We start from the raw sequence: 14,589 nt of genomic DNA on the forward strand, positions 1-14,589 counted from the left end.
CACTGTATCCATGTCTGTCGTAAGGTGCCTTCAAGAATACAGCATTAACAACGAGGATATGATTGTGTTCGACACTGATAATGCAGCCTACATGAAGAAGGCATTCACAGCAGCTCTGCAGTCGTTGTTCCCCAACTCGATACACATCACATGCATGGCACACATAATGAATCTCATTGGCAATGCCTTCCGCAAACCTTTTGTTCAGTTGAACAGCTTCATGCTAAGTTTCTCCCAGATGTTCTTCAATGCTGGATCACGCAAGAGAAGATACCCTCTGCTTCTTGCCAAACAAGCTGCCTAGAAAAAAGGCGGTCATGCCTCCAAACCCCTGTGCAACACGCTGGAACTCCTTGTTCTCTGCAGTGCAGTACCACGCACAGCACTTTGGACTGTACAAGGAGTTCATAGAGATGGAAATCGAGGTAAAAACTTCCGTCACATAATTCCTCAATACAATTAACACTTCCTTTTCTTCATCAGTTAACCCCCTTTGCACATACAAACATGAATAGTTTAGTAAGATCAAAGTAAAAAAATAATTGCATTGAACATATTGTATGTTTGACCTAATTCCTTTCTTTCTATTTGTGTTTTTATAGGTGTGTAGCAGAAGTGCTCCACAGTCTGTGGAGAGACTCCACGAGATGCTTCAAGACCAAGACCTAGCTCAGTCCCTGAATGTCCAGATCAACATCATGGCTGACAAGTGCAAACGCTTCCTAAGTCTTCTCGATATCTTCCAGAGCAGACGTCCTGTGACCACAAAGATCTTCACTTATCTGGAGGATCTGCAGGTGGTCTTTGCTGCCAACAAAGAGCTGCAGTATGAGGCGTGTGCCGAATACTTTGAAGGGTTTAACTTACCTTACACCACAAAGACACAGATCCTCTGCACAGTTGGTCAGGCATATGAAAACGCTGAAGAAAAGCTCACCAAGTACATGTCACATCGGCAGCCGGCCATTGAGTTTCTCCAGGAGGTTAGGGTGTTTGACCCTCGCCACATTGCATTCCTAGATGACTCCGTAGCAAGCTACAATGCCATTCCAGGTTTCACTGAAGTGCAGGGTGATGAATTTGATTCTTACTTCAAGACTCTTGGTCCAGCAGCACTCAGAGCTGCACCATTCGGCGTGGTGGATTTGGATGTGTTTTGGGATGGCCTACAGGAGAGACTTCCTGTGCTGAGTTCCTTGGCCAAGCGGTACAAAGATGCTGTCTCAAACTCAGCTGATGCTGAACGCAGCAACAGCATCTACAAACTAGTGTTGTCTAACCGAAGAAGATCAACTACCAACCAAAACCTCAAAGCCTTGGTCTTCCTTTACCATAACCAACGAGTCCGCAGTGGAGCATTTGAGAGGGGGGAGATGGTGGAGGGGGAGGAGATGGACACTGAGGGAGAGGGGATGGAGGATGAGGATGGTGAATGATTGGCCAGTGTTAGAGGCTACGTAGTTAGTTTTATTCAGGAGTTTATGCAACTTTACAGTTGTAAGATTGCACTTTTTTGTTAGTAGTATGTAAATTTACATTACTGTAAGACTGTACTGTTACTGTATTGCTTACGTTACTGTGCACTGAAAACACTTATTTAACAGAAGATGACTGTTTTGTATAGCTACCTCTGTAAAACAGGAAGCACACATTTTATTTTTTAATATTTTATTTATTCATTTTTACAGAAGTTGTAGCATATTCATTTTGTAAAGCTACAGAACTTGTTCGACTCAATGTTTTGTAAGTTTGAGCCATCTGTTTGTTAAGGTCTGAAATAAAACAAAATGAGAACTTAAATATTCCCAGCACTTTCTGTGATGTAGTATGCTTGCTTATCATAGGAAGTAATAAGAAATGACTCTTTACATTAAAGTAGTAGCCTAGTGAATAGGGTGTTGTGGGAATCACTTTTTTTTCTCTTTTTCATCAAACCGCAGTTTTTGCAAGTTCCCGCAATTTTTGCAAGTTCCCGCAATTTAATCGCATAAAATTGCATAAATATCCCGCATATTCCATCGCATTTTTTAAGAAAACGTGCCGCATAATCAACGATTTTTGCCCGCAACAATCACCAAAAAACTCCGCGTTTTTCTGGAGGGACTGTTAAGTAATATCCTGCACAAATGTGTGGTAAGTGCTAATACATAATAAATACATACAGGCAGACCTCGCTTGTCGCTGAACATGCGTTCCTGAAGAAGTGAGCACTCATCGAATAAGCGGTAAATGGGGTCATAATAGCATTCTATATATGCAGATGCGTTCCCGACAGCGTTATTTCTTTTGTATGAGTAATATAAGAATAATTTATTATAACATCAGTAAGTATGATGTACTGTACTCATGAGTGCATTCTACTGCACCCCTACAAGGCAGCGGTGAGAGGCGAGGTTGTTGGAGCTGCTGCTGCACTCCCAATCGCGGTCATTCTCAGTGAGGTTTATTTTAGGTGGAGCCTGAGAGACTTTATCCTGTTTTTGTGAGTTCTCATCTCACTAACATTGACATTTAAAAAATAAAAATAGATTAAAAAAAATGTAATTGTGACTACAAATCGTGATAAAACTAAGCTCAACTATTTTTTATTTTACCAGGCAAGGCCCACTGAGCTATATATCTCTTTTTTAGAAGCGACCTAGCCACAAATTGTAGCCTAATGAAGTGGCTTATCACGTGGAATTTTGTAGCAGCCAATCGAATCTCTGGGGGTGGGGTCTGGTTGGCTGAGAGCCATGCATCAGAGAATGATGGGGGTGGGTACATTTCCTCGGCCAGCACTGCTGCGTATTCTCACAAAAAATTGTAGGTGCTTTACAGTATAGATGTTTTGATCTTACATTTTTTCGTAAACATTTTCTCCAGGACAAGGAGTGCTATAAAGAATCAGCATTCTACGGGGTCGCACTAGTGAGGTTTCCCTGTTAGTACATTTGGTTATTGTGACATTTTGTATTATACACAAAGGCACTATGGGTATGCTGTGTAAACCCAGCAAGGACCTGGGTTTGATTGCCAACTTTGATGCCTTTATGTGTGAAGTTATGATCAACCCCTGTCCTGTGTGGGGTTTCTCCAGGTTATCTGGTTTCATCCCGTAAGCTAACAAAGCAATGTAAGAAGAGGCGTTAACTAAACATCCCAATGCTGAATTATTACCTGAAAATTAGTCACTTGGGATTATACATAGCAACATTACCCCCGACTCCACAGTCTTGGTCGGACCATCCAGACAAAGTATCTTGAGACTGACTGAGGCTACGCTGGGTAAGCAAACAATAATAATACAATACCACAATATAAATTATGTTCTCTGCATAATCTCCGAAATGCACCTGTGGATAAAATCCCTGTGCCCACGTATGTCAGAGTGCACCCGCGTGCTGGAAGAAGCTGCACAAGGTCAGAAGGAGGTGATGGCAATCCGCTCTGAGATTAGTCACGTGATCAAGAAGGTGGCTCACCTGCAGAGCAGAGCACGCCAGCGTGTGACACAAGGTTTGGGCCAGAAGCTAGTGGAGACCAACTGCCTCGCGGTAATCAGCGCAGCACATACCACACACAGAAACGTGCACAGCTCTCACACAGATAGTCATAATGACAATGATATGTCTTTGCCCTTCTTTTTGGGGTTGCCACAGTGACTCGGAGATGTTATTTCCCTCGCCTGGTATGCTGGAGGTCGTGGGTTCGATCCCGACCCTGCCGCCTGTATATTTGGAGTTTGCATGTTCTCTCTCCCTGTGGTCGCATGGATTTTCTCTGAGTCCTCCTGCTTTTCCTTCCACATTTAGAATTAACATCACGCGTTTAGAGTATTTCACTGCTATTAATTTCTGCATGATAAGCCTCTTCGTTAAGCTATAATTTGTGGCCAGGTCGCTTCTGGAAAAGAGCTATATAGCTCAGTGTGCCTGACCTGGTAAAAGAAAAATAGTTTAGTGTTAGCATCTCATAGTTCTTTACACACAAAATAAGAAAATTGCATCTCATCTGGTCTCAAATATTGAAAGAGCTCCCCCAGTGGCAGCTGTCCCTGAGGCACAAGGTGACTCAGAATCTGGCCCTGTTGTAAGGCATTCTTGCGCTAGTGGGAGTGATATTGCTATACCTTATCCCAGTTGAATAATTTTTGGATCATTTTTCGAATTGGACAAAATCGGACCTTGACGCTGGCACACAATGGCCTCTTTTCAAATGACGTTATGAGATCTTTAACGTTCGTTGTGAAGCAAACTGCATAGTATGAATAATTCACACCAAAGAAATAACCAGGATTCGTTGACCACACGGAACGCACACACCTCTGAAGTGGATGGTGACTTACACTCTGTTAGTAGCTTGAATCCAGTTGTGCATTAAAAACGTTGCAAAAAAGTAGAAATCATGAAACAATGATGGATGTCTTGTTTTTTCCAGCGAGCGCTGCAAGCGAGCGCAGGCCACACACGCATGGCAATCCACCAAGCACAGAGGTGGCATGCGGCGATCTCAACAGCACAGGGGTACATAGAGTCTTTGTTGTGTAGAATGGTTGACGGAGCCTATTATTATGTAGGGGTGTGGTGCGGCTGAAATCGCTACCAGGAATGCTCCAAATATGTGTAGTTAAATATTTTTTGCATGATTAATAACATCTTTCCAATGATTACTAAGTTTGTACCCATCATCACGGTTGAAATTATGTCTCTATTTGCATATTTGGATGGCCTCGTGTACAAACCTTTGATGGTAGCCAGGAGGCTTGCAGAGCACCTTAGTCTCGGAAAAGACAATTTCATGAGAGCCCACAGCGTTGTAGCAATGATCGGCAATGGCGGAAGAATCAGTTTTGCCGTGTTTCAGATCTGACTTGTGCTCGCGGACACGATCAGAGATATGACGTTTCTTTTATCCAATGTAGCAATCACCACAACTGCAACTCAGTTTGTAGACTCCAGGGTATTGTAAGTCAGGAATGACATCTTTCACAGATGGAATTAGGTCACGGATTTTATGTACTGTACTGAATCGGACTTGAATCTTATGTTTGTTTAGAAATTTAGAGATCTTTTTGGTCACGCCTTATATGTATGGTAACGTGATAGTTTTGATCGGAGTTTCTTGTGGCTGTTTCTGTATGGTGGGAGAAACAGCTTGGCGGATGGTGCGGTCAGAGTATCCGTTCATCCTGAGGGCCCGATGTACATGTCTTAATTCACTGGCCAGGTGGTGTTGGTCAGAAATGCCATGAGCTCTGTGGTATAGCGTTTTGATGAGAGAATTCTTTTGAGATGGGTGGTGGTGGGAATCGGGTTTCAAGTAGGAATCTGTGTGGGTGGCTTTCCTGTCGACAGAATGTCCCAAGGATTCGTCAGGTCTTCTCTCAAACAGAATATCTAAGAATGGTAGTTTACCATCTTTCTCCACTTCCATGGTGAATCTGATGGATGGGTGTCTGGAATTGATGTGGTCCAAGAAGTGGTTCAATGCTGGGAGGCCATGTGGCCAAATGACGAAAGTGTCATCCACATACCTCTTCCACAGGGAAGGACGCAGGGTGGATGTCTGGATGGCGTCTGATTCAAACTTTTCCATGAACATGTTGGCTATCACTGGTGACAAGGGGGAGCCCATAGGGGTACCCTCATTCTGTTTGTAGAAGGTGCCATTCCAAGTAAAATAAGTGTTGGTGAGGCAATGCCTAACCAGCGCAGGTACATCCGAATTCAATCCATGTTGGACCAAGTCCTCAATTATTGTTAGGGTGTCAGGTACTGGGACCTTGGTAAACAGAGATACTACATCAAAACTGACGAGGATATCATCAGGAGATAGTACCACGTCCTTGACCATAGAGACTAATTGGGTTGAATTGAGTACTGCCGAAGAGGTCTTGCCTGTGAAGGGAAGCAGAGTATCTGATAGAAACCGGGCCAGTTTGTACATAGGAGAGTTGATCGTCGACACGATGGGTCGTAGCGAGGTGCCTTCTTTATGGATCTTAGGAAGACCATAGAGTCATTGCTACAATGCTGTGGGCTCTCATGAAATTGTCTTTTCTGAGACTAAGCTGCTCTGCAAGCCTCCTGGCTACCATCAAAGGTTTGTACACGAGGCCATCCAAATATACAAACACAGACATAATTTCAACCGTGATGATGGGTACAAACTTAGTAATCATTGGAAAGATGTTATTAATCATGCAAGAAATATTTAACTTCCCATATTTGGAGCATACCTGGCAGCGATTTCAGCTGCACCACCCCTACATAATAATAGGCTCAGTCAACCATTCTACACAACAAAGACTCATTTCTTGGCAGCGAGTTAAGCCGCACCACCTCTACATAATAATAGGCTGTCAACCATTCTACACAACAAAGACTCTATTCCTGACAGCAAGTTAAGCCGCATCATCGTACATAATAATAGGCTCAGTCAATCATTCTACACAACAAAGACTAATTTCCTGACAGCGATGTAAGCCGCACCACCTCTACATAATAATAGGCTCAGTCAATCATTCTACACAACAAAGACTCATTTCCTGGCAGCGATTTCAGCCGCATCATCTCTACATAACAAAAAGGCTCAGTCCCTTTTACACGCACCTTTACATCATCCGCACCTAGTTTACACAACAAAGGCCCATTCCTAACAGCGTGCTTCAGCCGCAACGAACCTCACAAAAATAATATTCAGGGCCTACCTTGGCTCCTCCCACCCTCAACCAGTATATATACAAATACTGTGTTCTTGGAATTTCTCTCACTTGATACAGCTATCGTGCTATGACGGTTCCACGTGAAGACGGAAGCTTGTGTTGCCTCCGAAACGTCGTGATTTTTATTTTTATTTTACTTTCATTAATTAAATTTTTTTACCTACGTGACTTTACCGAAAAAAACCTAAGAATATGAATCCTTGCAGTCACGAAAGCTTCAAATCTAGAATCTATGTGGTGAGTCTACGGGTCTCTGTGGTGAGTCTATGTGTTTGTGTGATGAGCCCATAGACCTCTGCGAGTCTTACTCTGCGAGTCCGTGGGTGTGTTTGCGTCTGTGGTTCTGTGTGATGAGTCTATGCGCCTTTGTGTAAGTCTATGGGTCTCTGTGTGGTGATTATATGGGTCTCTGTGTGGAGAGTCTGTGGGTCTCTATGTGAGTATGGGTACGATTGAGTCTATGGGTATCTGTCTGGTGAGTCTATGTGTCTGTTTGGTGAGTCTATAGGGCTCTGTGCGAGTCTGTGGTTCTCTGTCTGATGAGTATATGGGTTTTTATGGTGAGTCTATGGTTCTCTGTGCAAGTCTGAGGGTCTGTGCGTGGTGAGTGTATAGGTCTATGTGTGATGACTCTATGGGTCTCTATGTGATGGATATATGTGGTGCACATATCCTGGCACAAGTGCCGTGGTGTCGTCACCACCACTTAGTGGAGAATGCTCCTCCCCCTGCTCCTGCTTGTTGTTGTGCTCGGGAAGGAGAGACAAAACTAGACTAAAATCTCACCGATTTGCATTTTACCAAGTAAGGTCCACTGAGCTAAACATCTCATTTTATTACACGCTTTTATTTAACTGACTCTGTTGTTGTCGTATCCTCAAATCTTGTAACTCAATTTTAACCCACTTCCCAATGTGGTATCGACTGCAAACTTGGTATACTAATGTCATACTGATGACAAAACTAGATTATATAAAAAAAAGTATTTTTAAACATTCATTTTTATATGTTATGATTTGGCTTGGGTCTAATTGTCCACGCTCAACTGACGTTGGCTGTAAATCACCACGGTCCCTTACGTTATGGCAAGCCTTGGGGCAACTTCCTGGAGTCGTGGAGTTCTGCCATTACTCGTACGGTACATTTCATTAAAGCGACTTAAAAAAAAGTACTTTTAAATATTACTTATTCAGAAGCGACTTGGCACCAATGATAGCTCAACGAAGTGGTTCATTATCACGTGTAAATTACAGCAGCCAAATACTTTAAACGAATATTCATATTCTTGGTTCTTTCGGAAAAGTCAAGTAAATAGAAAACCAAAACATAAAAATATATATTAATAAAATAAACATAATATATTGCTTTTATTATTTTCAATATATATTATTTTGTATTTTTATTAAAAAATATATTTAAAACAAATATTTTTTTTTCTATTTACGTGACTTTACCAAAAGAACCAAGAATATGAATTCCTGCAGTCAAGTCAAAACTTTAAACGAATGTTTCTAAATGTGGAGGGAAGAGGACCCGGAGGACCTGGAGAAAAATCCACGCGACCACGGGGAGAGTCAGAGACACGCAAACTCCAAATATACAGCAGGCATCAAGGTCGGGATCGAACCCAAACTCCTGTATACCAGGCGAGGAAGTTAGGGGGGAAAGCAGAGACAGCGAGAGGTGGGAGAATTAGTCAAACTCACACTCAATATTACTCACTAACCATGATACACTCACCATGATACCATAATACTCACGCATTCACCATCATACTCACACACAAGCCCACACACATCAACAGTCGCCATTCACCATTACGTGGTGGTGACGTCACCACAATAACTCAGATGCCATGGTTTGACGGCTGTGCCAGGCTAAGTGCAGGAGGAGGTCATGGGCCACTCAGGTACCATGGGTTGACTGCAAGAGGAGGGCTAGACCCTGGTGCTATGGGTTAACTCGTGTGCCACCACCTGCACAACCACCACAATAACAACCACACAATTATAATCACAACAATAACCACGACCAACAACTGTAACCACAACTATAATGTAACCACAACTATAATTCCCACCAGCCACGCGGCCGTCTGGGAGTGCCTCTAAGCAGCAGCAGGGCCGAGCTCTGCTTGAAGCTGCGCCGTGAACTCAGCAGAACGTGACGGCTGTGGGCCAGGCGCCTCCTCTGTCTCCTCCCACCGCCGCCGCCACTGCTGATGTGGACACACCCCGCGAGGTTCTCACCTTCAGGCTGAGTCAACGTAGAGGAGGCCCAGCGAGCCGCCGCTTCAGAAGCTTTCGCGAGCCACTGACGGTGGCCGTGAGCGGGAATTCAAATCAGCCGCTCGCCACCCACAATCCACAGCGCGCGCCGCCTCCACTCGGCCAAGGCCTAAGCAGAAGTAACAGCGGGGGGAGGGGGGTGGGACATAGGGGGTGAGGGGGCGGGTCGCGAGGGGGAGGGGCATGGGCGGGGGTTGCCAGGAAGGGGGGAAAGGGGGGTGGGGTCGCGACGGCGGGACAGGGGGGGCATGGGGGGCAAAAGGGGGGTCACGATGGTGGGGAGGGCGGGGGCATGGGGGGAGTCGCGAGTGGGGGGCATGGGGGGGTCACGAGGGGGGCAGGAGCGGGCATGGGGTGGGTCACGAGGCTGGGCATGGTGTTATTCACCAGGGGGGGGGGGCAAGGGGGTCGCGAGGGGGAGGGTAGGGGGGCATGGGGTTTGAGGGGGGCAAGGGGGGGCACAGGAGGCATGAGGGGGCCGCGAGGGGGAGGGCGGGGGGCAAAGGGGGGTCACGAAGGGGAGGGGCAGGGGGGGCATGGGGGGGGGGGTCGCGAGGGGGCGCGCGGGGGTCATGGGGGGGTCGCGAGGGGGGGCATGGTGGGAGTCACGAGGGGGGGGGGGGCTGGGGGGGCATGGGGAGGGAGTCGTGAGGGAGGGGCATGGGGAGGCATGGTTGGAATTGTGAGGGGGCAGGGGGCAGGGGGGGTCGCGTGGGGGAGGGTAGGGGGGCATTGCGGGTTGAGGGGGAGCATGGGGGGGCAAGGGGGGTCGCGAGGGGGTGGCGGGGCGGCATGGGGGTCACGAGGGAGGGCGCAGGGGTGGCAGGAGGGGCATGAGGGGGACCGCGAGGGGGAGGGTGGGGGGGCATGGGGGGTCAGGAAGGGAAGGGGCAGGGGGGGCATGAGGGAGGTCGTGAGGAGGGGCATGGGGGGGTTGCGAGGGGGCGCGCGGGGGTCATGGGGGGGTCGCGAGGGGGGGCATGGTGGGAGTCACGAGGGGGGGCTGGGGGGGCATGGGGAGGGAGTCGTGAGGGAGGGGCATGGGGGGTTGTGAGGGGGAGGGGCATGGGGGCAAGGGGGGTCACGAGGGGGGGGGGGGTACAGGGGCATGGGGGATTATGGGGGAGCAATGGGGGGCAAGGGTGGTCGCGAGGGGGGGGGCGGGGGGTCACGATGGTGGGGGGAGCGGGGGGGGGCGGGGCGGTATGAGGAGGCTGGAAATAACAGCTGACATGGAAACATCACAGTCAGTTAATACTTTACCTGGTTAATAACGGCCTTCAAATGATTTCTCAGTTTGTACCCATCCTCTCGGTTGAAGTGTGTCTGTTTAACACGTAGGCTTTCGCGACCAATGTTATTCCTCCACCATTGGCTTTCGCGACCAATGGTGGAGGGTTACGACACATTTATAAATAAACGCGATCTAAACCCAAAAACGTTGATTATGAAGTGTGTCTGTGTTTATATATCTGGATGGCTTCATAAACAAATCTCTGAAGGTAGCCGGTAGGTTTGCAGAGTACCTCCGTCTTGGAAAAATCAATTTCGTGCCCTCGTCGAGGAGGCAGCTCTCCTATCTTACAGTTACATGCTAATTTTTTCACATTAACATTACTAGCCCCGACCACTTCTTTATGACCCTTGGGCTACACCCATTGCAAACCTTTTACAACAGTCTGCCTCAGCAGCAGACCATGCTTTCCCACCTGATGACGGACGCTTGTGTTGCGCCCGAAACATCGTGATTTATTATATTTTATACCTACGTGACTTTACCGAAAGATCTAAAGAGTATGATGATGGTTACGATAATCGAGTGGTGACAAGATGTTAAATACCTCGCCTAGTATACAAGAGGCTGTGGGTTCGATCCAGACCCTGATGGCTGTATATTGGAGTTTGCATGTCTCTCTCGCCGTGGTCGCATGGATTTTACTGCAGGTCCTCCGGTTTTTCCCTCCACATTTAAAAACATGCATTTAAAGTATTTGTCTGGTATAAATTTACACTCAATAAGCTACTTCATTGGGCTATACTTTGTGGCCAGGTCACTTCTAAATAAGAATTATGTAGCTCAGTTGGCCTTACCTGGTCGAATAAAATTTTTACATTTTAGTTAAATCGGCTCCCTTAAATAGTAATTTTTTTTTAATGTCTGAAAAAACAATGATTTACATAAATAATGCCAGTGTCATCTTCTTGGTTCTTTCGGTAAAGTCACGAAAAAGGGAAGTAATAAAATAATAAAAATAAAACATAATAAAATAATTCTCACGACGTTTCGGCCACAACGCAAGCAGCCGCCCTCAGGTGAAGACCAGGTCTGTCGGGGAGACAGCATCTGAATGAAACACCACCACGCTTGGAGCGTATATTAAAGCTGGGTTGGAAGGGGGGAAGGGTGCCTTGACAAAAGAATTTGCATATCAAGAGGAATTTAGCATTTTTATGGGAAATGCAGGTATGTGATTAGTACTACTTGTGAAATTCGTAGTAGGTGGGCGGGGGGTTTCAAAGTCATATTATGCCCGTGCATTATGCAGGATTAGCAGCATCAAAGGGAGGGGATAGGGGTAGCATTAATAAAGGGAAGGAATGTTAATAGTATGTAGCTGCAGTAACTAAACAACCACGTAAAAAACTAAAGTATAAACTACATAGTATCATCAGTATACTAAATATACTCTCCAATAAGCTGAGCTACTAACAGTAAGTAATAAATGACAATTCTATGTCGCAAAAAATATAATATGCTTCCAGCTAAACTTTTTTCCCTTACATCACAAGGGTCTATCCCGTACTATATGCTGCCATAGACAAACCCAACATTAAATTATATACTGTATTACTATACACCACCCTATACCTTAGAATAATACATAGTGTAATATTACACTATGTATTATTCTATCCACCCTACTGTATATCACACTGCTGTATATTCACTATACAATTACGATACTATATATTGCCTTATACATTGTATTAAATATTACAATTTATACTATTTATTATTATACAATCTGCTATACACTATACCATTGACCGTCGAGTGAAAGATACTAAGAGGAAGCAACGAAATATGTCAATGGAAGAGTGGTAGTAGGAGACTTGCAGCGGAGCAAAGAATCCATTCCCTGCGGAAAATACAAGATATATAGTCATGCCAGTGAGTGGACTGCGGTCTAAAAGTCACCGTAAACGTGAACACAATCAGTTAAGATCCGAAATGGTTTATTACGTCCTTCCAATAATTGCGGAGCCAGAATCCATCTTCTCGGTTGAAATTGTCTCTGTATTTGTATATGTGGATCGCCTCATGAACGAATCTCTCATGATAGCCCGATGGCTTGCAGAGAACCTCTGTCTTGGAGAAGTCAATGTCATGTGAGCCCACTGAATTGTAACAGTGATCTGCCACGGCTGAGGTGTTTGTCCTACCGTGTTTCACGTCTGCTTTATGTTCACGGATGCGGTCCGAGACATGTCGTTTGGTTTCTCCAATGTAACTGTATGTCTGGAACCACATCTTTTACAGACGGGACCAGATCACGGATTTTATGTACTGTGTTAAATCGGACCTGGATCTTGTGTTTAATCAGGATTTTGGAGATCTTTTTGTGACCCCAGCAATGTAGGGTAAGGTGATGGTCTTGAGAGGCTCCTCAACAGCGTGCCAAGTCCAGCAGGAAGCGAATCGTTCATTGTCATTTGTGTGTAGTCTCTTGTTTATTTCACATAGGTCAACAGATTTAGGTCTTATATAGATCAAATTCAACCTCTTATATAACCCTGGATTCTTATGGTCAGAATGAGGCTTCACTAGAACCTGCATGATAAATATAAAAAAAATTGCTGTGAATGATAGACAAAAGACAATTTCATGAAGTTACTTATGTAAAACAGGCAAAAATGCTTAAGGCATATTCAACCGACCAGTCTCTGATGGGGTCTCTAGACTGGCAGCCCGTTCTCTGATGGGGTCTCTCGACAATAGATCAACAAACCTCACCCTGTTTATAAATGTTATCCTTTATTCAGCACCAGGCTCAGACATGGCCACGGCACTCTTTTGATGGATATTGCCTTTGAACAGAAGGTGGTAAAATTGACGATGACATTGTCAGGAAATTGGTAGCCCCCTTCCTTCCGCACTGCAAAATGTCCTCGGCGTCTGCTCGTGCATGCCACTTCTGTCAAAAGTGCTGCAAGCCATGGAGACTGGGTCCCTGTGGGTTTTGTCCAAATTGATCAGTGCCCACCTGCACTGCCGAAGCAGCTGCATGAAGCTCGACTCGCTATCGGATGAACATGAGTTAAATTCCCACTCGAGGCACAACTCTGCACAACTGATATCGTCAGCTCTCTACTTGATTCGGTAGGATAAGCGTCATTTTCGGAAAAGATGACAGTGGTTTTTATTTTGTGACGCTGATGCCCACCACAGGATGTGAAATTTCCATCATTCTTTCACATTTATCAATGGATATTATTCCTGCCACACACTCCATTACAGTGCTAAATAATATATATATACACAAGTATTTAGTTTAATGTGCACATTGCTTTAGAGCATTATTCCAAAGAAATTACGGTACAGCATTTAATAGAACCGGGACTTTTTTGCCAGTATCAAAGTATGAAAAAAAATAGATTTTACCCTTTGGAGCAATAAAATAATTTGCATGTTCACCATAAGTATGTGTGGTTAGTGCAGACTTGATTCCTTGCAAACGGTATCTATTTGGTGTTTGAACATCTTAACACCTGTTTTTTTGCCAGAAAGGGTAAAACCTATTCCTAATTTTTCATAATTTAATATAACTTTTCTCATCTGATGACAATAGGAGTACAGACTTCGTTACTTTAAAATATTTGTAAATGAACTCGAAAATATATCACCCTGTTTGCATATGTGAATCATGATATTGCAGAAAAGTCATGGAGCTGTCAACTCAGGGCCATAATAATGATATTCTTAGGTTTTTTTCGGTAAAGTCACGTAGGTAAAAAAATTTAATTAATAAAAGTAAAATAAAAATAAAAATCACGACGTTTCGGAAGCAACACAAGCCTCCGTCTTCAGGTGGAACCGTCACAGCCACGACAGCTGTATCAAGTAAATGAGAGATCACAAGAAATACCACCCCGTATATATAATGGTTGAGGGGGAAAGGGCCAGGAACGGCACACTTTTTATTAATATGGTAAGGTGAGGCTTAAGACTAAGAATAGACTGCATAACAAAGGAAACAGCTGTTTCTCCCAGCATACAGAAAAAGCCACATGAAACTCCGACCAAAACTATCACGTTACCATACATAGCAGGCGTGACCAAAAAGATCTACCAAATTTCTAAACAAACATAAGATCCAAGTCCGATTCAGTACAGTGCATAACATCCGTGATCTGATTCCATCTGTGAAGGATGTCGTTCCTGACTTACAGTATCCTGAAGTCTACAAATTGAGTTGCAGTTGTGGTGATTGCCTACATTGGAGAAACGAAACGTCATGTTTCTGATCATGTCCGCGAGCACAAGTCAGATCTGAAACACGGCAGAACTTTTTCTTCGGCTGTTGCCGATCATTG

The 14,589-nt window shown here is 44.8% G+C and overlaps 2 protein-coding genes across 2 annotated transcripts in view; both read left to right on the plus strand.

Moving 5' to 3' along the window:
• The window catches only part of LOC133357472 (tektin-like protein 1), a 59,484-nt gene extending 50,667 nt beyond the window's left edge, over window positions 1–8,817 (plus strand). The window contains exons 8-10 of the mRNA XM_061575416.1: window positions 3,370–3,536; window positions 4,420–4,514; window positions 8,790–8,817. Coding sequence (XP_061431400.1) covers window positions 3,370–3,536; window positions 4,420–4,514; window positions 8,790–8,817 — 290 coding nt within the window. The remainder of the gene's footprint in view (window positions 1–3,369; window positions 3,537–4,419; window positions 4,515–8,789) is intronic.
• LOC133357588 (dual specificity tyrosine-phosphorylation-regulated kinase 3-like) overlaps window positions 1–14,589 on the plus strand; it is a 520,504-nt gene that overhangs the window by 290,913 nt on the left and 215,002 nt on the right. The window lies entirely within an intron of this gene.

The sequence above is a fragment of the Lethenteron reissneri genome, chromosome 58 (assembly GCF_015708825.2).
Source record: "Lethenteron reissneri isolate LAM-NWPU_2019-01 chromosome 58, ASM1570882v1, whole genome shotgun sequence".
Lineage (NCBI taxonomy): Eukaryota > Metazoa > Chordata > Hyperoartia > Petromyzontiformes > Petromyzontidae > Lethenteron > Lethenteron reissneri.